The 26912-nt window shown below is 41.0% G+C and overlaps 1 protein-coding gene across 5 annotated transcripts; it reads left to right on the forward strand.

Annotated features, from left to right (window-relative positions):
• slc25a32a (solute carrier family 25 member 32a) lies at positions 1-25977 on the forward strand. Of its 5 annotated transcripts, XM_020050370.3 has the most exons (8): positions 4768-4849; positions 5144-5196; positions 7644-7794; positions 8365-8450; positions 12354-12508; positions 21196-21309; positions 24274-24419; positions 24767-25977. In XM_020050370.3, the coding sequence occupies exons 3-8, from the start codon at positions 7661-7663 to the stop codon at positions 24891-24893; spliced, it is 762 nt and encodes a 253-aa protein (XP_019905929.1). In that variant the 5' UTR covers positions 4768-4849; positions 5144-5196; positions 7644-7660; the 3' UTR covers positions 24894-25977. The 5 variants fall into 5 exon arrangements, with proteins under 5 accessions (XP_019905930.1, XP_019905928.1, XP_010902742.1 ...); XM_020050371.3 differs by lacking the exons at positions 4768-4849; positions 5144-5196 and adding an exon at positions 1-22; XM_020050369.3 differs by lacking the exons at positions 4768-4849; positions 5144-5196 and adding an exon at positions 3852-3891.
• The last annotated feature ends 935 nt before the right edge of the window (positions 25978-26912 follow it).

Here is a 26912-nt window from a genome sequence, read left to right on the forward strand (position 1 = left end):
TGTGGAGCTAGTGCACAAGCAGGTAAAACGTTCAACGTTTACAGCCCATGAATGTTTAGATCACCTCACTAATCAAGCGAGGTAAAGTTAGTTTTCTAATGGACATTCATTTTTGCCCGTCAAAACCAACTAATTTAGGAAATATGGGTTCTTGATCAGGTGAAGGCGAACTACAATCCACACTTATCCACACATTTTATCCATACACTTTTTGTAGACACTATTGAAATTATAAGGACAAACTCAAAAATGTTCTCCTGCGATTTTCTCCTGTATTAACTTTGTTATTAATTTTGCTAACGCTATTTGTTTAACGAGAGGTTTAGCTAGCCTCACTAACTTTAGCTAGATCACTGGAGTTGATTGCATCGGTGCAGACGAAAACAGACCATGTCATTCATTACAATGATTACATGTATGATTGCAAATACAATATATATGCGGTTTGCGCATCCAGTGGAACTGCAACTATCTGGCATTTAGTATGATCAGTATAACTAGCAATAGTATTACTAATAAAAGTTGTCGATTGTGGGCAAAGGAGGGAGACTGTTTTGCCTGCAAAGTGGGTGTTCCTTTATGCCGTGACAACACGTGGAAACTATCAATAGCAGTAAGCCGCATTTGAGGATTCGTAGTTTCTCCTTGTCATGCCTTCAAAATAAAGGGTCCTCATCTAATAGAAATAGATAAAAAGCATCTAAAACATTACCACTACGACACAATTCCACTCTACGATGCTAAACAGTATGTCATTACCTAACTATAGATTATACATCTTTTTTGAGAAGAACAGATATCTTAAACGATATAATTGCAATGACAGTTTATACAATGAGTATTGAACTCATAGGACTGTACATCCCCAGCTAAAGATTATGTGCCCATGAAAGAAGGCAGCTTTCACAGTGACCCTCACAGAATACAATTGTTTACACAAATATGAGTGTCCTTTCTCTTGTTATGGTTATATGTATACCTGGCCACCCTAAGGATTTTACACATTATGGTTACTGATTATACATATTGGAGATGACCATCAAAGGGGGTATCAGATTACTCAGAATGCAACTATGGAGAGTTTACTCAAACATTAAGGGTCTTACTATACAACTTTGAAGCATTCACTCAAACAATAAGGCTTTTACTATACAACTATGAAAAGTTTACTCACATAATAAGGCTCTTACTGTAGGTCTTATAATTTAGATGTTTGTATTTCACTGTAGAGCTTGTTATTGTTCACTGTAATTGCATACTCAGGTGCTATCACAGTTTATTATCACATGTTTCAAAATTACCTTAGTGACAACACAGGCTATTGTATCTGAGGGATTCATTTCTTGTAGTCCAGAAATGAGTTCCACTGGGATACATTTTGGGTCCTATACTGTTCACTCTTGCAATCATCTGAAATTGTGAATTTCTTCTTTATGCTAACAACACAATACTATACGCTACGGCTCCCTCTGTTCAACAAGCTTTTGCATTCTTGCAGTCTGATTTCTGACTGTTACAAAAATTACTTAGGTTGGAAAAACATTTTAATAGAACTAAGTAAATCAGATTTAGAAAATATATCAGCATAGAAAATATATTGTGCAAGCAACTTTTATGTTGCTACTAGATTGTGATATACTAGTATATCACAATAATCTAGCATGGCACGTGTAGCACACAGGGGTGTGTAGACTTTTTATATGCACAGGGGTGTGTAAATGACTGGCTGTGTGCTACATGTGAAAACAATCTCCTGTATTTTTCATATGAATGGGCTATGGGGTAGGGTGGCAAGATGGAAACCTTTACTTACAAAGAAAGAACATCAAGTCTCCCAAAAGCACATGGGAAAATTTGTTATGGTCTGATGAAACCAAGGTTGAACCTTTTGGTCATAATTCCAAAAAGTATGTTTGGTGCAAAAACAACACTGCACATCACCCAAAGAACACCATACCCACAGTGAAGCATGGTGGTGGCAGCATCATGCTTTGTGGCAGTTTTTCTTCAGCTGGAACCGGGGACTTAGTCAGGGTGGAGGGAATCATGAACAGTTCCAAATACCAGGCAATTTTGGCAGAAAACCTTCAGACGTCCGTTAGAAAGATGAAGATGGAAGCTCACCTTTCAGCACGAAAATGACCAAAAGCACACATCCAAATCCACAAAAGCATGGCTTCGCCAGAAGAAGATAAACATTTTGGAATGGCACAGCCAGAGCCCAGACCTGAATCCAACGAATTTGCAAAGAAGAGTGGGCAAGTATTGCCACGTCAAGATGTGCCATGCTAATAGACTCCTACCCAAAAAGACTGAGTTCTGTAATAAAACCAAAAGGTGCTTCAACAAAGTATTAGTTTAAGGGTGTGCACACTTATGCAACCAGGTTATTGTGAGTTTTTTATTTTTCCCCCTCAAAGATTTCAGTTTGTTTTTCAATTGAATTGTTCACGTTATAGGTCACATTAAAGGTGGAAAAAGTTCTGACATTATTTGTCTTTGTCTCATTCTTTTACATCACAAGAACCTGGCATTTTAACGTCATTAAGTTCTGCTTTTCTGATGTATCAAATACTTATGTCGTGCAATAAAATGCAAATTAATTATTTAAAAATCATACAATGTGATTTTCTGGATTTTTTTATAGATAGATAGATTCCGTCTCTCACAGTTGAAGTGTACCTATGATAAAAATGACAGACCTCTACTTGCTTTGTAAGTAGGAAAATACTTGTTCTCCCCACTGTATACATATATATATATATATATATATATATATATATATATATATATATATATATATATATATATATACTCACCTAAAGGATTATTAGGAACACCATAGTAATACTGTGTTTGACCCCCTTTCGCCTTCAGAACTGTCTTAATTCTATGTGGCATTGATTCAACAAGGTGCTGAAAGCATTCTTTAGAAATGTTGGCCCATATTGATAGGATAGCATCTTGCAGTTGATAGAGATTTGTGCGATGCACATCCAGGGCACGAAGCTCCCGTTCCACCACATCCCAAAGATGCTCTATTGGGTTGAGATCTTGTGACTGTGGGGGCCATTTCAGTACAGTGAACTCATTGTCATGTTCAAGAAACCAATTTGAAATGATTCGAGCTTTGTGACATGGTGCATTATCCTGCTGGAAGTAGCCATCAGAGGATAGGTACATGGTGGTCATAAAGGGATGGACATGTTCAGAAACAATGCTCAGGTAGGCCGTGGCATTTAAACGATGCCCAATTGGCACTAAGGGACCTAAAGTGTGCCAAGAAAACATCCCCCACACCATTACACCACCACCAACAGCCTGCACAGTGGTAACAAGGCATGACGGATCCATGTTCTCATTCTGTTTACGCCAAATTCTGACTCTACCATCTGAATGTCTCAACAGAAATCGAGACTCAGACCAGGCAACATTCTTCCAGTCTTCAACTGTCCAATTTTGGTGAGCTTGTGCAAATTGTCGCCTCTTTTTCCTATTTGTAGAGTGGAGATGAGTGGTACCCGGTGGGGTCTTCTGCTGTTGTAGCCCATCCGCCTCAAGGTTGTGCGTGTTGTGGCTTCAGGCATTTTTGCCCACAGGACTGCCGCATACTGGATGTTTTTCCCTTTTCACACCATTCTTTGAAAACTCTAGAAATGGTTGTGCATGTGATTGGTTGATTAGATAATTGCATTAATGAGAAATTGAACAGGTGTTCCTAATAATCCTTTAGGTGAGTGTATATGTGCCTTAATTTCTGTACTCAAATTCTGTATCTCTGGATACAGTCTAACTCTCATCACTGTCTGTTACATGTTTCAGTTACCTGGAAATCAGTGATATCTAGAAGGACCAGACATTGGTTGATGTGCTTCCCAGGACCCACTGATGGTAATAATGCTGATGTAGTCTATAAGTGAGGGTGCCCAGGCATATATCTTTTCAGGGGGCCCAGGCATATGTCTTTTCAGGGGCCCAGGATTCCTGGTGCCAGCTCTGTAAGTGTCACTGAATATGTGCTAACACTTCGTTTTGAGAGTCCCAAAAGAGTGTCTGTACTTGTTCTACAGATTATCTACTGACATGTCTACAGACAGAAAAATTTTCACTAAATATCTACTAACCCAAACTCATACTTGTGTTTTTGTTCTCAGTAACCATAACCTTCACAAACAGTTAATTATCAACAGACAGTCTATTTGTAGTATTAATATCTACTGAATATATACAGATGGAAATTGGAACTCTGAAAAACTATGTAACCGAATATGGTGATACCCCCTTCCATGGGTGCATCACCTCAGTTGTCATCAAATAAAATAAATAAATAAAAATGTAATAAAATCTTACGTTTCCATTAAACGCAGGACCTTTATTTTGAAGGCGAAACAAAGAGATTGAGGCTAGGTTGTTATTATGCGTTTAATCACCGGACATCTACTGCAGAGGTCAAGGGAAAACAGTAGGAAGAGTAATTTCTAGGTTGTATGTCGGATGTGTGGTCTCTATAATAGTATTTGCGTTGAGTCTTAGAACTATGAACTTCGGTGTTGATAGTCCGCTGTCTGCCGCAGTCGGATTGTTTACAGCCAGCAAGGACTGCGTTTATCACGTCTCTTCACTGCAGCTGTATAAACAAACATGAGTCCAATCTCAAGACAACGACAGGCAGTGGCCGCAGCGATCCCAATCGGCAGCGACCATTCGGTATCCACTTACTCCATAACAAGGAATATTCAACGGTTTCTTAGCCATATTAGATATGAAAATCTGGTGGCGGGACTGAGTGGAGGAGTCATATCGACGATGGTGCTACACCCTCTGGATCTGGTCAAAATACGGTTTGCTGGTGTGTGTGTGTGTGTGTGTGTGTGTGTGTGTTAGCTTACTTAGCAACTGAGAAATAGTCTCCATGTTTATTAAATCAGATCTCTAATATGAAGACAATTCCTTTGTTGCGACCGTAGCTGCAGGTTTTGGTTGAACAGATCAGAAGTACAGATACAGTGAAACGTGGTCTAAAAAAGGGCTTATTTTTCAATGTCAGGTTTAGGATCGAGCTGAGCTTCCCATTATGGCTACTCTAAGAATTTAGGTTACTTTATTGTACATCACTTCTTGTTTCTGCTCTTTGTGGTTTCAGGCTGGGTGTGTGCAAACGCGCGTTGTGACAACATCGATGCCTACTGTAGCGAGGTAATGTTAGTTGAGTTTACACTTCAAAATTCAATAGCGTCTACAAAAAGTGTGCCATGACAACAAAAGTAGTATATTTGGACTCGGGGGAGAAAGCCGTAGATTGCAGCCCATCCTCCTTCGAGTCCGAATATACCACTTTTGCTGTCATGGCACACTTTTTGTTGACGCAATTGAATTTTGAAGGGTAAACTCAAAAACGCTATTGGATTTTAATATCTTTATAAAAAATGATATTTTGGAAAAAATAAAAATTATTGATTGATACATTGAAAAATGTGGATTCACCTTCACCTGATTAAGAACCCATTATTTTTTCGTTGTCCAAAATTAGTTGGTTTTGACGGGTGAATATGAGTGTAAAACTAACTTTACCTCGCTGCCTGTACCATTGTAATTGTGTCATGCTGTAGGCTATTACAGTTTCTAACATGTGCGCAATACTTAAGAATTTACTCTGTCAGTTACTTTCTGCCAGGCTTCCCGTGTGGTTTTTGGGACAGCAGTGGTGTGCTGAATTATTTGGGTGAAATCCCAAAGCAATTACGTTTTTCTGTTTAAACTAAACCGTGTTGGGTTACATTGGACTTGGCTGTGTTATGTAAGCTGGCCCGATAAGTAATTGACTGTGTGGAAAAATGACAACAATTAAAAATCTATTCTTCCAATAATTTGTTCACTTTTTAATGTATGTCACCTAATGCAGGCTCTGATGTCAATTGTATGTTCTGCAGAGATGGGGTATGGTGATGTAATAGAATCTGATTGGTTGATGAGCTCTGTGTTAATTCACTTTCACAGGATAAGATCCACTTAACCCAGTAGGTAGCAGGTTTGGTTCAGAGCATTGGTTGCTATGGTTTCTTTTTTGCTCAGACTATACTTCCTGCATTCTTTCTGGGGCCAAAAACCCTGCATCTGGTTCTGGTTTGGCAGAGCTCTGTCAGTGTTGAAATGTGTTTATTTTTTTCTGTCTGCATATGTGTACACAGTTCCACACTGTTACCAGAGTCTGATTACTGCTTATGTCTTCTGCAGCTTCTTTATTCAATTTTGCTAGATCTGACCCTGAGTCAGCAAGCTGGCAGACAGAAAATAGTTAAATGAGCATTATTGTCTTTTATATGTCTGTTCCTCTAGTGTCTGACTGATGGTCTGTCTGTATGTCTGTTTCTCTAGTGTCTGACTGATGGTCTGTCTGACTGTATGTCTGTTTCTCTAGTGTCTGACTGATGGTCTGTCTGACTGTGTTTCTATATGTGTGTTCCTCTAGTGTCTGACTGATGGTCTGTCTGTCTGTATGTCTGTTCCTCTAGTGTCTGACTGATGGTCTGTCTGACTGTGTTTCTATATGTGTGTTCGTCTAGTGTCTGACTGATGGTCTGTCTGTCTGTATGTCTTTTTCTCTAGTGTCTGACTGATGGTCTGTCTGTCTGTATGTCTGTTTCTCTAGTGTCTGACTGATGGTCTGTCTGTCTGTATGTCTTTTTCTCTAGTGTCTGACTGATGGTCTGTCTGTCTGTATGTCTGTTTCTCTAGTGTCTGACTGATGGTCTGTCTGTCTGGATGTCTTTTTCTCTAGTGTCTGACTGATGGTCTGTCTGTCTGTATGTCTGTTCCTCTAGTGTCTGACTGATGGTCTGTCTGACTGTGTTTCTATATGTGTGTTCGTCTAGTGTCTGACTGATGGTCTGTCTGTCTGTATGTCTTTTTCTCTAGTGTCTGACTGATGGTCTGTCTGTCTGTATGTCTGTTTCTCTAGTGTCTGACTGATGGTCTGTCTGTCTGGATGTCTTTTTCTCTAGTGTCTGACTGATGGTCTGTCTGTCTGTATGTCTGTTCCTCTAGTGTCTGACTGATGGTCTGTCTGTGTTTCTATATGTGTGTTCGTCTAGTGTCTGACTGATGGTCTGTCTGTCTGTATGTCTTTTTCTCTAGTGTCTGACTGATGTTCTGTCTGTCTGTATGTCTGTTTCTCTAGTGTCTGACTGATGGTCTGTCTGTCTGGATGTCTTTTTCTCTAGTGTCTGACTGATGGTCTGTCTGTCTGTATGTCTGTTCCTCTAGTGTCAGACTAATGGTCTGTCTGTATGTCTGTTTCTCTAGTGTTTGACTGATGGTCTGTCTGACTGTGTTTCTATATGTGTGTTCCTCTAGTGTTTGACTGATGGTCTGTCTGTCTGTATGTCTGTTCCTCTAGTGTCTGACTGGTCTGTCTGTCTGTATGTCTGTTCCTCTAGTGTCTGACTGATGGTCTGTCTGTCTGTATGTGTGTTCCTCTAGTGTCTGACTGATGGTCTGTCTGTCTGTATGTCTGTTCCTCTAGTGTCTGACTGATGGTCTGTCTGTCTGTATGTCTGTTCCTCTAGTGTCTGACTGATGGTCTGTCTGTCTGTCTGTTCCTCTAGTGTCTGACTGATGGTCTGTCTGTATGTCTGTTCCTCTAGTGTCTGACGGTCTGTCAATGCGGCCGCAGTACGATGGGGTTCTCCACTGCTTAAGGAGCATCTGGCAGGTAGAGGGGATCCGAGGTCTCTATCAAGGGGTCACCCCAAACATCTGGGGCGCTGGGGCCTCCTGGGGATTATACTTCCTCTTGTAAGTCTCATGTGGGGCTTCAGCACCAGATGATAACACTAGGTAACACTGTTACCACTCAATAGACTACTACTGTTACATCTCCATAGACTATAACTGTTACCTCTCCATAGACTACTACTGTTAATTCTCCAAAAGACTATTGATATTACTTCTCCATAGACTACTCCTGTTACCTCTCCATAGACTATTATAAATTGACTTGAATAAACAGACCATTTTAAAAATAGCATTCTATCAAAAGTAAATAAGGATGTATTTATTCTGCAGTACACTCAGTGGAACTTTATCTTGTTTATGACATTGAAAGGAGGTCAGAGCTAAACAGTAACAATATTTTGTACAGAATGATTGTAGAACTGTTTGCTGTTAAGTTGGGCGCTCACTTAGTAGAGCACGTTGATACAGGTCCAGGTTTGAGGTTCGATTCCCATGGCCAGTACAGGAAAAAGAAGGTGAATGTAAGCTTTTTCTGTAAGTCGCTCTGGACGAGAGCATCTGCTGTAAATGTACATGTTGTGAACTGTTGTTTGTGGTTAAAACTGAACTATGATCTTTTTTTTTTTTTAGTTATAATGCTATCAAGGCATACACTCAGGAGGGCCGCAGCACTGAGCTGACAGCTGTAGAACACCTGATGTCTGCGGCAGAGGCAGGTGAGTGTTGAGGCAACCTCATTACAACCTCATTATAACTTCATTACTGTCCTTCGCCCTGATTAGTACTTCACAACCTCATTATAACTTAATTACTGTCCTTCACCCTGATTAGTACATTACAACCTTAAATGTTGAAACGGAGAAATGTTATGGTTTTTGGAAAAATACATGGCCATTTTGAATTTGATGCCAGCAACATGTTTAAAAAAAGTTGGGACAGGGGCATGTTTACCACTGTGTTGCATCACCTCTAACAATTCTAGCAAATGTTTTGAGTGGGTGACAGGTCTGGACTGCAGGCAGGCCAGTTTTGCACCGGGGACTCTTTTACTATGGAGCCATGCTGCTGTAATACATGCAGATTCTGGTTTGGCATTATCTTGCTGAAATAATCAAAGCCTTTTCTGAACAAGGCGTTGTCTGGATGGCAGTATATGTTGCTCCAAAACCTGTATATATTGTTCAGCATATATGGTGCCTTCACAGATGTGCAAGTTACACATGCCATCTGCACTAATGCACCCCCATACCATCACGGAGGGTGGCTTGTAACTGTGCGCTGATAAGAAGACGGATGGTCCCTCTACTCTATAGTCAGGAGGATGCGGCGTCCATGATTTTGAAAATAATTTCACATTTTGATTTCTTAGACTACAGGACAGTTTTCCACTTTGCCTCAGTTCATCTTAAATGGGCTTGGACCCAGAAGGTGGCAGCACTTGTTTATATCTGGTTTCTTTGCATTTGTGGATGCAGCGATGTACTGTGTTCACACACAATGGTTTTCGGAAGTGTTGCTGAGCCCATCTACCGTCTTCCACCATCTTCCACTACAGAATTGTGTCTGTTTTTAATGCAGTCCCCGAAGATCAAGGCCATCTAATATTGGTTTTAGGCATTGTCCCTTGTGTACAGAGATTTGTCTGGATTCTCTAAATATTTTAATTGATATTATATACTGTAGGTGATGAGATCCCCAAACTCTGCCATTTTACGGTGAGAAACTGTATTCTTAAATTGTTGCGCTATTTCCCCCCCATTTGCCTCCCCATCCTCACTTCCAACAGACCCGTCTTCTCTGGAAGGATCTTTTAATACCCAATCATCTTACTGACCTGTTGCGAATTAACCTAATTATTTGTGTGATGTTCCACCAGGTTTAGTTGTTTAGCATTACACAACTTTTCCAGTCTTTTATTGCCTCTGTCCCAGCTTTTTTTTTAAACCTGTTGCTGGTATCATTTTAAAAGTGGGCAAATATTTTTTAAATGTCTCAGTTTCAACATTTGTTATCAATATTTGTTTTCTTTCTACTATTTTCTATTGAATATAGGGTTTAAATGATTTGCACATAATTACATTCTGTTTTTTGTTTTTACATTTTACCCTGGAAACAGGGTTGTTTTAAGACCTACACTTTTTTTGTATGCCTAGTAGTTGCCTAATGTTTTTATTTTATTTAATGTTTGTTAAATTTACTTAAGCAGGGGGGGGGCATTGACAAGTGTGCCTTGGGTACACAACCAAATAAATGGCACACTTACACATAAAACATGCAAAAATACATAAAGTTGTGCTCAGAAGTTTGCATAGCCTGGCATAAATTATGACATTTTTGCATTGATTTTGAAAATATGACAGATCATGCAAAAAATACTGTCTTTTATTCAAGGATAGTGATCATATGAAGCCAATTATTATCACAGTTGTTTGGCTCCTTTTTAAATCATAATGTTAACAGAAATCACCCAAATGGCCCTGATCAAAAGTTTACATACCCTTGAATGTTTGGGGATCTCTTGATACCAAGTCAAGATCAGGTAGACCAAGAAAGATTTCCATACGTGCCATCGCAAGAAGGTTTGCTGTGTCTAGTACAGTATCAAGAGCATGGAAGAGATACCAGGAGATGGGCTCTTACACTAGGAGAGCTGGACAGGGTATAGAAGGGCATCAACCCAGCAGATGGACAAGTATCTGCTCCTTTGTGCGAGGAGGAACAGGAGGAGCACTGCTAGAGCCCTACAAAATGACCTCCAGCGGGCTACTGGTGTGCATGTTTCTGACCAAACTGCCGGAAACAGGCTCCATGAGGGTGGCATGAGGGCCTGACACCCTGTAGTGGGACCTGTACTCACAGCCCAGCACCTTGCAGCTCGATTGGCATTCACTAGAGAACACCAGAATTGTCAGGTCCGCCATTGGCGCCCTGTTCTCTTCACAGATGAAAGCAGGTTCACACTGAGCATGTGTGACAGATGTGAAAGAATCTGGAGAAGCTATGATGAACTGCATCATCCAGCATGACCATTTTGGAGGTGGGTCAGTGATGATCTGGTGAGGCATATCCTTGGAGGGTGCCACAAATCTCCACAAATGTTTGCTAGCCAACAGTACCCTGACTGCTGTTAGATACCGGGATGAAATCCTCAGACCCATCATCAAACCTTACGCTGGTGCAGTGAGCCCTGGGTTCCTCCTGATTCAGGACAATGCCGGTGCAGGACAACTATGTTAACTTCACAAAATTACAATTACTGTTACAGTTTAAGAAATCCATTGACATAGTGGAGAAGAAATGTGTTATTTATATTTCAACTTATTTAAAAAAGAATAGGGTGCAGTTTGCCATCAGAAACCTTATTGTTTACAGTGCAATGGTAAAAGTGTAACGTTTTAGACTGGCCAAGTCAATCTCCTGAATTAAATCAAATGTATTTATTACATTTACTAAAATCTAACTGAACACACATTTAACTTGCTAAAGAGGAGACTGAAGTCAGAAACTCCCCAAAAGAAGCAACAGCTCAACATAGCTAGAGTAAAGGCTTGGCAAACAATCTCAAATGATGATACCAAGAGTTTGGTGATGTCAGTGGGTCACAGACTCACTGCTTTCATTCCATGCAATGAATTTACTAAATACTAGCTTTTATACCTCTTACATTTGCATTAAGTTGAATTGTCCCAATATTTATGCTGACAAAAAGGAACTCTGAAAGTGCTGTTATTCTTAGTTAGTAAAACAAACAGACAGATGACAAATGAAAGGAAAATCCAGAATAAATGAGTGGAAAATGCAGATTCTTAACAAATGCTGATTTGTCTGTGTACTGCCTGATACATCCAAGCAATTAACATCCTAGTGTGCTCTGTTAGATGTGTACAAATACTGAGCAGGCTCAGTTGACCTCAAGATTTGGTCTCTTCTGGGATGACAATGCCCCCATCCATAGGGCGCAAGCGGTCATTGAATGGTTTGGTGAATACGAAAATTACGTGAATCATATGCTATGGCCTTCGCAGTCAACACATCTCCTCCCAACTGAACACCTAAGGGAGATTATGGTCCGACATGTTGGACAGCGCTCAACGCCACTGTTATCACAACACCAAATGAGAGAATATAAAGGTGTTCCATCCCTCCAGTAGAGTTCCAGAGACTAGCCCAATCTGTGGCAAGATGCATTGAAGCTGTTCTGCGGGGTTAACCCTAACCTTACTGAGTCACTTGATGTAGGTTTTTCATTTAATTTGTCACGCATCTTTATGTGTTGAAACAGACAGAAAGAAATGGTGACATTCTGTAATTTTGCTTCATATACCTGTTTTTAATCACATTTTCACATCTTCAGTAAAAATAAATTTTTCGCTTTACTGTCCCAATACTTGTGCCACATTTATTTCTCTCTTTATCAATGAACACTAAATAAAATAACCCTAACATTCCTTCTTCATAAATCCCTCAATAAATTCTTTAGGTATGAAGTAGTTTCCAGATGACCATAGTGAAGCAGTGTTAACTTGGACCTGTGCTATACTCCTCGCTGCTCTGGTAAGTAGTTTAGTAAAAATGTCTGCCATTCCCAGTCGTCCCTTACGTGTTTCCTGCATTTCCAGGCATTCTGACTCTCTGCCTCACCAACCCCGTCTGGGTGACTAAGACACGTCTGGTGCTTCAGTACAATGCCGACCCGGACAGGAAGCAATACAGAGGGATGTTTGACGCCCTGGTGAAAATATATCAACATGAGGGGATCCCAGGACTCTACAGGGTACCAGATCCTCCTCTCTCCACTCTGTGTCCCAGAAAATTTAGTTTCACCCTAAACCTAAATGAACACATTCTGTTAGGTTACTGCTAATTTTGTTAGTTACTGGTATCTCTGTTAGGTTACTGTAATTTCTGTTAGTTACTCATATCTCTTTTGGCTGTGTTTCAGGTATTTCTAAGTTACTGTGGTCTGTAAGGTTACAGTTATCTCTGTTAGGTTACATAGTGTCTGTTAGGTTGCTTGGTCTCTGTTAGGTGACAGGTATCTCTGTTAGGTTACAGGTATCTCTTTTAGTTTACTGGTGTCTGCTAGGTTGCTGGTGTCTCTGTTAGGTTACTTGGTGTCTCTGTTAGGTTACTTGGTGTCTCTGTTAGGTTACTTGGTGTCTCTGTTAGGTTACATGGTGTCTCTGTTAGGTTACATGGTGTCTTTAAGGTTACATGGTGTCTAAGGTTACATGGTGTCTGTTATGTTGCTGGTGTCTCTGTTAGGTTACTTTGTGTCTCTGTTAGGTTACATGGTGTCTTTGTTAGGTTACTTGGTGTCTCTGTTAGGTTACTTGGTGTCTCTGTTAGGTTACATGGTGTCTCTGTTAGGTTACATGGTGTCTGTTAGGTTACATGGTGTCTGTTAGGTTACATGGTGTCTGTTAGGTTACATGGTCTCTGTTAGGTTACTTTGTGTCTCTGTTAGGTTACTTTGTGTCTCTGTTAGGTTACATGGTGTCTCTGTTAGGTTACATGGTGTCTCTGTTAGGTTACATGGTGTCTCTGTTAGGTTACATGGTGTCTGTTAGGTTACATGGTATCTCTGTTAGGTTACTTTGTGTCTCTGTTAGGTTACATGGTATCTCTGTTAGGTTACATGGTATCTCTGTTAGGTTACTTTGTGTCTCTGTTAGGTTACTTTGTGTCTCTGTTAGGTTACTTTGTGTCTCTGTTAGGTTACTTTGTGTCTCTGTTAGGTTACTTTGTGTCTCTGTTAGGTTACATGGTGTCTCTGTTAGGTTACATGGTGTCTCTGTTAGGTTACATGGTGTCTCTGTTAGGTTACATGGTGTCTCTGTTAGGTTACATGGTGTCTCTGTTAGGTTACATGGTGTCTCTGTTAGGTTACATGGTGTCTCTGTTAGGTTACATGGTATCTCTGTTAGGTTACTTTGTGTCTCTGTTAGGTTATAGATTTGTCCAGTTGAGGGTTGTGTGTGTATGTGTATAATCAGTTTGGTTCCAGGGACATGTTCATGAGGCCTAATGAAACTGTTCTTATGGCAATAGGTTTTGGTCCTGATAATACTCAACTTTCTGCCAGAGGGGAGAGTTCTTAATAGTCAATTTCCAGGGTGAGAGGGATCAGCCCCAGTCATTGTCGCTCGCCTCCACATCCTGGAGGTGTGTAGGTCATCTAGAGAAGGCAGATTGCGGCCAATCACCCTCTCTATAGAGCGTACCAGACAGTGATGGAGGTTGGGATGGCAGTGTAGAAATGCACCATCATAGTCTTTGGCAGGTTGAACTTTCTCAGCTGCTGCAGGAAGTACATCCTCTGCTGTGCGCAGGAAGTACATCCTCTGCTGTGCGCAGGAAGTACATCCTCTGCTGTGCGCAGGAAGTACATCCTCTGCTGTGCGCAGGAAGTACATCCTCTGCTGTGCGCAGGAAGTACATCCTCTGCTGTGCGCAGGAAGTACATCCTCTGCTGTGCGCAGGAAGTACATCCTCTGCTCTACGCAGGAAGTACATCCTCTGCTGTACGCAGGAAGTACATCCTCTGCTGTGCGCAGGAAGTACATCCTCTGCTTTACTTTGTAAGAGAGGTGATGTTCAGCTCCTACTTGAGGTTCTGGGTGATGGTGGTGCCCTGAAAGTGAAAGGACTCCACAGAGTTGACTGGGGAGCCACCCAGGGTGATGAGGAGGAGGGCAGATGGACTTCTCCTGAACTCTCATCTCCACTGTCTCCACAGGCGTTGAGCTCCAAGTTGTTCTGACTCCACCGGGACACCAGATGGTCAGTCTCCCACTGATAGGCAAACTTGTCTCCATCAGAAATAAGTCAGAGCTTGACAGAGTGGTGACTGTAGGTGCAGTTGGTGTACCGGGAGAAAAGTAGGGGGGACAGGACACGGCCTTGAGGGGAGCCGGTGTTGATGGTGCTTCCCTAGCCTCACAGGCTGCCTCCTGTTGGACAGGAATGCTGTGATCCATCCACATTTGGACTCAGGCACTCCCAGGTGGAATGGCTTGTTTTGGAGCAAAGTGGGAATTAGGCTGTTGGAGGTGGAACTGAAGTCCCCAAACAGGATTCTGGCGTAGGTTCAAGGGGAGTCCAGATGCTGGAGGATTGAGAGAAGAGCCATGTTGACCATGTCATCCACAGACCTTTTGGCTCTGTAGGCAAACTGTAGTGGGTCGGTGATGGTCCTGAGGTGGGGCTACACAAGGTGCTCAAATTACTTCATAATTATAGAGGTCAGGGCAACGGGTCTGTAGTCATTAAGTCCTGTGATCCTTGACTTCTTGGGGACTGGGATGATGATGGAGGATTTGAAACAGGCCGGGATGCAACATGTCTCCAGTGAGGTGTTGAAAATGTCCGTAAACACAGCAGAAAGCTGATCTGCACAGTTCTTTAAGGTGGATGGAGAGACACCATCAGGCCCTGCTGCTTTGCAGGGGTTCTGTCACTAGAATAGACTTACATTTTTTTTTTTTTTCGTTTTATTTTCTCTCCATACAGGCTAGGGATGGGACGATTGACGATTTTCTTCAATCGGGATGCTTGTAAATCAGGATAATCCTCACGAGTAACTTGAAAAAGTTCCCTGACTGCTTGTTTTATTTTACAATTGGAACACATCTCATCATGTTGTTCCACACCACTAAACATCCTCTGCAATGTAACATCAATGAAGCCAAATGGCTCTGCTAGCTTAAATAGAACAATATTTTAATTACAATAAAAATGGAAATTAAAATACAATTCTTAATTGTCGTCATGAGTTGGGATTGTGTTGTAATGATATAAAGATTAAACTAGTTTTACAATTCCTTTACAACAGTACTAGTCTAAGCACTACACTTAGTAGTCTACAAAAGAAAATATGCAAATACCTGTCTGTTCCATTACCATGGAAAATAAGCAGTTGAAACAATATTTAGCTCAAACAAACCAATGATATCCTAGAAGACATGCAGCAATGATACAAGCAGAAAAAACCTGTTAACAAACTGCAAATTGTAGAAAATATAAATAGTATATACATTATACACATCTCTTTCGATTTCCCAGTCATAATTTTGTTTATATTGTAGGCTATGATGCGCACAACATAACCGGGAGCTGTTATAATGAATTCTAAAGTTATTATGAAGAATCAACACATCAAATAAGCATAGCGTTAGCTAATAAGGCACATACATTTGCACATGGAAGTGCATGCACCCACAGGTCAGTACGGGTAAGAAATTAACTCTATTTTTACCCCTGATCCTCAGATAAGTGTTTTTAAAGATCTCTTGCCAGTCTCTGAAGTGTTCCTGACTACTTGTTTTATTGAACTGGTGGAGTGCATATCTCAATATATTTTTTTTTGATTAGATTCAACTTTGTCATTGTACAAGTACAGTACAACGAAATGAAGTTAGCATCTTACAAGAAGTGCAAATAGAAAAGGGCAGGAAATGTACTTGTATTAAGTATAATGTATGTTACATATGTCACATACAGATGTGCAATGTATAGATGTGCAATGCTGTATAAATGGCAATTCTAAATGCCACTAAACATCCTCTGCAATGTATTGTTAATGAAGCTGGCAACCATATACATTTAGAGATTTACATGTTCTTAGAGTATTAGTTAATTATTAAAAATCTTCTTTGATATTATTTTATTGTAATGGCTTTTTAAATGCACAAGAATAATATTAATGTAAAAAAATGTCCCAATCAGGTCATTCCAGACACACACAGATCCTCTGTTGCTTCACTGCTCCACATCTTTGACCTTTGCACAACAGGCTTAGACATTTTAGATATACCTGTATGTGGGTATTAGCTGGACCACGTGGTCTCAGAGTCCCAGAGCAGCGCCGGTCACTTCGTGATAGACATTGTTGAGTGTACTGTAGCAATGATCGAAAGGGTTTGCCTCTCTGGTAGGGATTTAAATAAACTGTTTTGGGAGGTTTTGGTAGTTCGTGGCTTAGTTTACCGTTGTTGAATTTGCCAAGAACAATAACTAAGGAGTCCGGGTATGACCACACCGCCCTGAGTATTTGTTCATCTAGCTGTCTGTCACATCGTTGATATAAATGATTCCAGGTCAGGAAAACAGTCCTGGAGTATGACTGTCACATCGTTGATATAAATGATTCCAGGTCAGGAAAACAGTCCTGGAGTATGACTGTCACATCGTTGATATAAATGATTCCAGGTCAGGAAAACAGTCCTGGAGTATGACTGTCACATCGTTGATATAAATGATTCCAGGTCAGGAGAACAGTACTGTAGTATGACTGTCACATCGTTGATATAAATGATTCCAGGTCAGGAAAACAGTCCTGGAGTATGACTGTCACATCGTTGATATAAATGATTCCAGGTCAGGAAAACAGTCCTGGAGTATGACTGTCACATCGTTGATATAAATGATTCCAGGTCAGGAGAACAGTACTGTAGTATGACTGTCACATCGTTGATATAAATGATTCCAGGTCAGGAGAACAGTACTGTAGTATGACTGTCACATCATTGTCCCAGACGTTGTTAATGTAGAAACATATTCCTCCTCCTTTTGTTTTGTGTCACGATCCGCCCGGAAGACTGAGAAACCAGGCAATTGCAGTGTTGAGTCCAGCATGGATCAACACAGCCACGTTTACATGAAGGCGGAAGATAAGAAGAGGTCTCTGTTTTTCCCTAACAGCAAGTGAAGTTCGTCCGGTTTATTGCTAAATGATCGCACGTTGTTGAGGAATAGTCCACGGCTCTTTGAGAGTACAAGCACCCCCAGCTCGTTTGCCTTGCTGATGGCATCTCACTGCTGGACAGCTTTCAGGTGTAGCTTTAGTTAATTCACACTAGTAAATTCAGGTACTGTGGAAAGGGCAGATGGGAGCTTGCAGGATACTACACTCCGGTGCAAGGTCAGTGACGCGGAAGGCTCAAAGTTCAGTCATCGTCAGCTCCATGACAGCCCGAGGGGCTTTGACAAAAAATACAATCCAGGTCACTGATTTCAGATGCAGGCCACGGCAGCAGAATAGAAGGCCTTTAGGGGGCACCGATTAGAAGGTCAGAAGACCTGTGAAAACCGAATTCTCCCTGTAACTGGGCATCCAGGTCATTTATACCCCAGTAAAAGCGCAGCTATTTATTCATTCAAATTATATTTGTAGGCTATATTAGTGCTTGCTTGGTTAACTGCTACTGTATAGGTGGCAGTATTCTAGTCAAGACCATGTGAAGCAAGACTGATCCAAGACCAAGACCGTGCGGGGTCGAGACCAAGTCAAGACCACAACCAGGATAATGCGAGTCAGATTCGGTCAGTCTCCCCACTATAATGGCACTATGCTGTTATTGTTTCAGACAAGCTGTATAAGAAGCACCTAGACGTCCTCACCGCATTAGAAAAAACTCTTATTCTCCCTGCGCGCGAAAACTAATTATTTTAGAGGGAATGCCTGTAGAAGGAAGAAGGTCACCATAGGAACCATAGGCACATAACCGTTGGTTTGCTTGACTATGTTAATGAGCTAACTTTTCAGCTAAAACACAAATTATTCTCACTTCATTAAGATGTAGTGATCAATATTGCTGCCACAATTGTATCCCCAGTTATATTGAGAATCAATGACGTTGATCAAAGGCAAAGCATGTTTTGCTAGCTAACAGTATTTTATCATGCTAGCTAGTTGTTATTAAGTGTTTCATGAAATATTTTAATATGTTGCAGCAAAAGAGAAAGGGTGTGCAGGGAAAATAGTTTTAGATAACTTCAGCTATTCTGATGAAAGTCTGAATTATAATATATTGTTCTGAACCTAAATACAAATATAAAAATGCCAGGTTCTTGTGATGTAAAAGAATGAGACAGAGATAAATCATGTCAGAACTTTTTCCACCTTTAATGTGACCTACAACGTGAACAATTCAATTGAAAAACAAACAAATCTTTGAGGGGGACATTTTTTTAACTCACAATAGCTTGGTTGCATAAGTGTGCACACCCTTAAACTAATACTTTGTTGAAGCACCTTTTGATTTCATTACAGGACTCAGTCTTTTTGGGTAGGAGTCTATTAGCATGGCACATCTTGACGTGGCAATATTTGCCCACTCTTCTTTGCAAAAGCGCTCCAAATCTGTCAGATTGTGAGGACATCTCCTGTCCACAGCCCTCTTCAGATCACCCCACAGATGTTCAATTGGATTCAGGTCTGGGCTCTGGCTGGGCCATTCCAAAACATTAATCTTCTTCTGGTGAAGGCATGCTTTTGTGGATTTTGGGGCATTTTAACAAGGGTGTGTAGACTTTTTATATCCACTGTAACATTGTTAATTAGGTGGGCAGAGAGGAGCGAAAAAAAGATGGAGATAATGGAAAAGGAATAGAGGGGAGAGGTAGAAAATAAAGAGGAGATGGAGAGGAGGGAATAGATGTACATGAGGGAATAGTTAGAGAGAGTAGAAACAGAGGAGGGAATAGTTAGAGTAGAAACAGAGGAGGGAATAGGAAGAGATAGTAGAAACAGAGGAGGGAATAGGAAGAGATAGTAGAAACAGAGGAGGGAATAGGAAGAGATAGTAGAAACAGAGGAGGGAATAGTTAGAGTAGAAACAGAGGAGGGAATAGTTAGAGTAGAAACAGAGGAGGGAATAGTTAGAGAGAGAGAAGAAACAGAGGAGGGAATAGTTAGAGAGAGAGAAGAAACAGAGGAGGGAATAGTTAGAGAGAGAAGAAACAGAGGAGGGAATAGTTAGAGAGAGAAGAAACAGAGGAGGGAATAGGAAGAGATAGTAGAAACAGAGGAGGGAATAGTTTTAGAGAGGTGAGACCTGACCCCTTTAACCCTCAAATACACCAAATTACACCAAACTGTCTTTAGAGACAAAAACAAACAGCACCCCCTAGACAACCTGGGTTCTATCATCATTCATTTATCATTATGAAACATGAAAACAGTCCCTCATCAAGCGAAATTTGCCAGATGGGATCTTTATCAGTCTGTCTCCCCATACATTACCACCTGTCTGCAGGCTGTACATCCAAACCTGTACAATAATTCACTAGAGGATCGGTCTTGTTATGTAAAGTATAAACACATTAGTATAATATTTATGCACTTATGTTTTTAGGAACATTGTGGCAAGGTGCTTTGAGCATTGACCCACAGAGCATCTCTGTTAATCACATTAATATATTGATCAATAAACTTCCTAAGCTTTTTTCAGATTTTATTTACAATAAAAAAGTTTAAAATTAAAAATGTAATACATTTCAACTCTATAGTTGACATTGATGTTGGCTTTGTTTTGACCATTATATACAGTAATGTGTCAGGGCCTTTGCTTCTAACTATATTTAAGACAAGTGACAAAGGCTCTGTCTGATTAATTTAGCCCAGTGCAGTAACAGGTTAAGAGTTCCTAATAACTCAGTTGGTTCATTAACATGTCGAAGGTGCCAAAAATAGTCACGCAGTTTTGAGGAAAATGTATGTATTAATATACTGATTATAATAACTTTTTTCATGGTTCAATAAAAATAAAAAAAGCCAATATGGAGAATTTGTTTTTATTTGTCTCCTCAATAATAGGTTGTATTTCTATTGTTTCTGTCTGGTCATGCAGGTATATTGTCATGTTGGCGTGGCCTTGTTTCTGTCTGGTCATGCAGGTATATTGTCATGTTGGCGTGGCCTTGTTTCTGTCTGGTCATGCAGGTACGTTGTCATGTTGGTGTGGCCTTGTTTCTGTCTGGTCATGCAGGTACGTTGTCATGTTGGCGTGGCCTTGTTTCTGTCTGGTCATGCAGGTACGTTGTCATGTTGGTGTTGCCTTGTTTCTGTCTGGTCATGCAGGTATATTGACATGTTGGTGTGGCCTTGCTTCTGTCTGGTTTATTGAAGGGTCCATACAATACTGAAGGGCACTCTATTGGTCTTTTTAAAACCTCAGTTGGTAACTACCTGAATATTGTTCAATGGAGGATGTTACTGTTATTATTACTTTCATGTTGAAATGAAAAAGAGCCTGGTTCCATAAAAAGAACAACCCCTCCCTAAATTCACACAGATAATCAGAGGGAAATATGTTGTGAAATGCTTGTGTTCCTAGCTCCTATATCTAACGGTAATCCAATAATGATAATATAAGAACTATTTCTTATAGAGTCTAAATGTACAATACAAATAACACGTGTGATCTATACTGAGTGTGTTTACATGTGTACATAAAACCACATCAATGATCATGTTACTTACATTAACATAAGATCAGGTAAAACCAGGTCACATTTCCCACAACCCCTTTATTGATAATTTATAACTTCGAATGTTGCTTTATGCTTTAGAGACAGCTGTGTGTTCTTGCCTTATTTCTAAGGAGAGGATAGCTCAGTTCAGATGGCTTTCTTTCTGTTTGTGTGTCAGAAGGCTGTGATGTGTTCTCCAATCCCCAGGGCTTTCTGCCGGGCCTCGTTGGGACATCTCATGCTGCTCTGCAGTTCATGACCTATGAGGCTCTGAAGAGGGACTACAACAAGTACAGGAAGATGCCTTCAGATGCTATGCTGGTTAGTGCACACACACAATGCAGTGTGATCTAGCTAATTGTTATTATTACACACTGAACAAAATTATAAACACAACACTTGTTTTTGCCCCCATTTACCATGAGCTGAACTCAAAGATCTAAGACTTTCTCTATGTACACAAAAGGCCTATTTCTCACAAATATTGTTCACAAATCTGTCTAAATCTGTGTTATTGAACACGTGATTATTGCACAGGTGTGCCTTAGGCTGGCCAGAATAAAAGGCTGCAGTCCATTATATATAATCAGACAACATATAAACACCTGACATTTAAAAAATAATATTCACTACCGGGTCACAAATGTCCTTGTTTTATTGTTGGAACTGACTATTGTAGCTGGCTGACCTTTAATGGAATATCTAGATAAGCGTACAGAGGCCCTTAATTAGCATCCGTCAGTCGTGTTCCAATGACACGTTGTGTTTCCTAATCTAAGTTTATCATTGTAAAAGGTTAATTGATCAAAACCCTTTTCCAATTATGTTAGCACTGCTGAAAAATAAGCAATAAAACTGGCCTTTAGACTAATTACATATCTGGAGCTTCAGCAATTGTGAGTAGGAGTAAAGGTTCAAAATGGTCTAAAACAAAGAAGTTTCTTCTGAAACGTGTCAGCCTATTCTTGTTCTGAGAAATGTAAGTTATTCCATACGAGAAATTGCCAAGAAACTGAAGATCTCTTACAACGCTATGTGCTACTCCTTTCACAGAACAGCACAAACTGTCTCTAACCAGAATAGAAAGAGTGGGAGGCCCCGATGTACAACTGAGCAAGAGGACAAATACATTAGTGTCTAGTTTGAGAAACAGATGCCTCACAGGTTCTCAACTGGCAGATTCATTAAATAGTAGCCACAAAACACCAGTCTCACCATCAACAGTGAAGAGGCGACTCTGGGATGCTGGCCTTCTAGGCAGAGTTGTGAAGAAAAAGATGTATCTATAAAAAAAAGTTTTATAGACCGACTCATCTAATTTCGAGGTGTTCGGGTCATAAAGATGAACATTCATGAGATGCAGACCAAATGAAAAGAGGCTAGAGGAGTGCTTGATGCCATCTGTCAAGGATGGTGGAGGCAATGTGATGGTCTGGGGGGTGGTGGTGGTAAATTGGGAGATTTGTGCAGGGTAAAAGAGATCTTGAAGAAGGAAGGCTATCACTCCATTTTGCAATGCCATGCCAAAGGTCTTCAAGGCTGTTATTGCCCCAAATTTTTATTTAAATTAAATGTTATATCTAATTTATTTCTAAAAACATTTCTAACCAATGACTATATTTCCGATTCATTTTGAAATATTTAATATTCAAACTAATTTCATGTGTTTTCATGGAAAACATGGACATTTCTAAGTGACCCCAAAATGTTTAACGGTAGTTTAAAGGGTTTGGGCACTTCAGTAGGTCGTGTCAGAATAAGGGGTTTGGGGACTTCAGTGGGTCGTGTCAGAATAAAGGGTTTGGGGACTTCAGTGGGTCGTGTCAGAATAAAGGGTTTGGGGACTTCAGTGGGTCGTGTCAGAATAAAGGGTTGGGGGACTTCAGTGGGTCGTGTCAGAATAAAGGGTTTGGGGACTTCAGTGGGTCGTGTCAGAATAAAGGGTTTGGGGACTTCAGTGGGTCGTGTCAGAATAAAGGGTTTGGGGACTTCAGTGGGTCGTGTCAGAATAAAGGGTTTGGGGACTTCAGTGGGTCGTGTCAGAATAAAGGGTTTGGGGACTTCAGTGGGTCGTGTCAGAATAAAGGGTTTGGGGACTTCAGTGGGTCGTGTCAGAATAAAGGGTTTGGGGACTTCAGTGGGTCGTGTCAGAATAAAGGGTTTGGGGACTTCAGTGGGTCGTGTCAGAATAAAGGGTTTGGGGACTTCAGTGGGTCGTGTCAGAATAAAGGGTTTGGGGACTTCAGTGGGTCGTGTCAGAATAAAGGGTTTGGGGACTTCAGTGGGTCGTGTCAGAATAAAGGGTTTGGGGACTTCAGTGGGTCGTGTCAGAATAAAGGGTTTGGGGACTTCAGTGGGTCGTGTCAGAATAAAGGGTTTGGGGACTTCAGTGGGTCGTGTCAGAATAAAGGGTTTGGGGACTTCAGTGGGTCGTGTCAGAATAAAGGGTTTGGGGACTTCAGTGGGTCGTGTCAGAATAAAGGGTTTGGGGACTTCAGTGGGTCGTGTCAGAATAAAGGGTTTGGGGACTTCAGTGGGTCGTGTCAGAATAAAGGGTTTGGGGACTTCAGTGGGTCGTGTCAGAATAAAGGGTTTGGGGACTTCAGTGGGTCGTGTCAGAATAAAGGGTTTGGGGACTTCAGTGGGTCGTGTCAGAATAAAGGGTTGGGGGACTTCAGTGGGTCGTGTCAGAATAAAGGGTTTGGGGACTTCAGTGGGTCGTGTCAGAATAAAGGGTTTGGGGACTTCAGTGGGTCGTGTCAGAATAAAGGGTTTGGGGACTTCAGTGGGTCGTGTCAGAATAAAGGGTTTGGGGACTTCAGTGGGTCGTGTCAGAATAAAGGGTTTGGGGACTTCAGTGGGTCGTGTCAGAATAAAGGGTTTGGGGACTTCAGTGGGTCGTGTCAGAATAAAGGGTTTGGGGACTTCAGTGGGTCGTGTCAGAATAAAGGGTTTGGGGACTTCAGTGGGTCGTGTCAGAATAAAGGGTTTGGGGACTTCAGTGGGTCGTGTCAGAATAAAGGGTTTGGGGACTTCAGTGGGTCGTGTCAGAATAAAGGGTTTGGGGACTTCAGTGGGTCGTGTCAGAATAAAGGGTTTGGGGACTTCAGTAGGTTGTGTCGGAATAAAGGGTTTGGGCACTTCAGTAGGTTGTGTCAGAATAAAGGGTTTGGGGACTTCAGTGGGTCGTGTCGGAGTAAAGGTCTGATGTAGGTCATTTTAGAGTAATTGATTAGTGATCTGAAGAAGATTTAATTTCCTTCTTTTTTCTCCTCTTCATCTCAGTCTCCATGGGAGTATGTCGCCATGGCGGCTGTGTCCAAGATATTTGCTGTGGCAACCACCTACCCTTATCAGGTAGTTCGGGCACGCCTCCAGGACCAGCATAACACCTACACTGGTATTGCTGATGTCATCTCCAGGACATGGAGGTAAATGGTTCTGCTTCGCAGTATTCACTGTTCATTTAGCAGATGTTTTGGGCGAAAGTGTCTTACAGTAGTGAGTGCTTACATTTTCATAGCTTTCTTGTACTGATCTCCCATCAGAATAAAATCCAGAACCTTGGCTTTACAAGCGCCATGAAAGCAGTTTACATATAACATAACCTAACAGTTTACATAGTTACAGACTGGACATATTAGTGTGTGGGCAGCTTGCACTGCCAGGATTGTGTCTGCTAAATGTTACGATTATTGCTAGAATTTGGGCAAACATGGTTCATTGACTGGAGTGCAAAAGTATGTAGATTACATATAAGGTTTTGTTGTCTCTATAGTAATGAAGGAGCAGTGGGGTTTTATAAGGGCATGGTCCCTAACCTGATCCGAGTAATCCCTGCTTGCTGCATCACCTTCCTGGTCTATGAAAACATCTCCCGCATGCTCCTGGGTCAGTGCAAGTGAAACAACATCAACAACCAAACCACTAGAACCTTTGGACCTGTCAATCAACTATCCTGAGACTGGTTCTGTATCGCTGTCAAGATTCTAGAACAAGTTAAGGTGAAGTTCCGAGTGATACCAGCTGGGGGCACTCCTTTAACATGTTAATCAATCACTGGGAAGGATTTTACCCATATGGACCTAGAGAAGTATTAGAGGAGAGACAAAGGAACATGTGTGAAAGATAGCAATGATACTTTATTTATTTGTCTGATTTCCACTTTGTATCTTATTAAATAGACTAGATGGGGCTGCTGACCACAAAATAGAACACACACAACATTGCAGCCTGTATAAAAAACACACAACCACACGGTACCACTGTGTGTGTGTTGTACTCTATTACATGTATGTTCACACATTTTGTTGATAAAAGTCACACAAATCAACAATACAAATCAGGTCATACAAATTAATCATGTGATTTCCACCAAGTGGAGAAGCTTAGTTAGCATCCAGAATATTGTGTGTATTTCAGAGATTTACAGTATGTCTACATCTACTTAAATAACAGGTCAATATTCACTGTGTGTTGAACATCTTACAAATTTGAACATGTTGTCATGACATTATTGTCTATAGTTTCTGAGTGGTGAAACCAGTTACCTCTTAATGAAAATGACGTCAGAAAATGTCCACTGCTAAAGTATTTAAAGACGGAAAGTTGGGAATTGGAACCCTGGGAAAGTTCCAGACTTAGAATGTATTGCACAGCTGGACTATCGGGAATGACACAAGACACTGGAAAAGAACTGATGCTCAGGCTGCGGTGTTTCATACTCACAGAAAGTGAGAGCTTCTAACGACATCGACGGGTCTGTTTGGACAGAACTATAACTGTTTTTTATATAACTATAACAGGACTGCTTTTCATTGACGCCAAGTGTGGTATCTTTCCAACTTGGTTTTCATTTCTTTGTTCTGTCCATGTTCCATCCTGTAAGGTCTTAGATTTCAGGAAATTATATGTCACCATTTTTTTTCTTGTCAGACATAAATTGGGCATTTCTTCTTTTGATAATCAAATAAATCCTTTACCAATTGATCTTAAATGTCTTTGTCCAAAAGCTGTAGATGGGTGAAACTGTCAACACTCAACCTAGAGAGGAACCAGGCTTGGCGGGGTGACCAGTCCACTTCTGGCTGTGCTGGGTGAAAATGTTAAGAGTACACGTTATAATAATTAATAAATGCATGTGGGCTGTGTCCAGAGTATATAAAACCTAATCCAAGTCAGAAGCTTGATCAGGTGACAAGGACAACTGGGGGTGGGTTCTTGACAGGGCCCAACAGGCAGGAAGTCAATCCACCCACATTGCCAAGCATCAACCAAAGGGGCACCAACCAACCCAACTGAATATCTCAAGAATTACGTTCCTTGGGAACTATTGTGAAAACTGCGATTATGTTCTATGCCAACTTATCTAGTGCCATAACGTTGGTCAAGAACGTTATATATGTTGAAAAATCTATATATGTGTATGGTAATTTTTTTTAGGATTTCACCTATCCAAATAAGGCTATTTATGTAGACTATCCCCATTCAACATCTCCACTCAAGCCAAATTAGTTGTTGTTAAAAGAATAATACAATACGAAAACCTGTAGAGAGCGCGGCATGTGGCCATTCAAAATGTGGATTGATATAACGTTCTTGACCGACGTAATGGCACTAGATATGTTGGCATAGAACGTAATCACGGTTTTTACAACCGTTCCCAGGGAACGTAATTCTTGAGATATACAGTTGAACCAACAGCAACTACCCTGAATGTAACAGCAACTACCAAGTATTGCCAACAGAGTTCATTCCAATTGCTCGATGGGCGCAACGGAGAGACAACAAGCCAATGACTCCACCCCCGAAAGGCATCCCAGTGGCAATGAGAGCCCACCTGGCAAGACAGCAAGGGTGGACAGTATCAAGCCTTTCCGTTCACCTTCACACCCCTGGGCCAGACTACACATAATCATAGACCA

Source organism: Esox lucius, chromosome 10 (assembly GCF_011004845.1).
Source record: "Esox lucius isolate fEsoLuc1 chromosome 10, fEsoLuc1.pri, whole genome shotgun sequence".
NCBI lineage: Eukaryota > Metazoa > Chordata > Actinopteri > Esociformes > Esocidae > Esox > Esox lucius.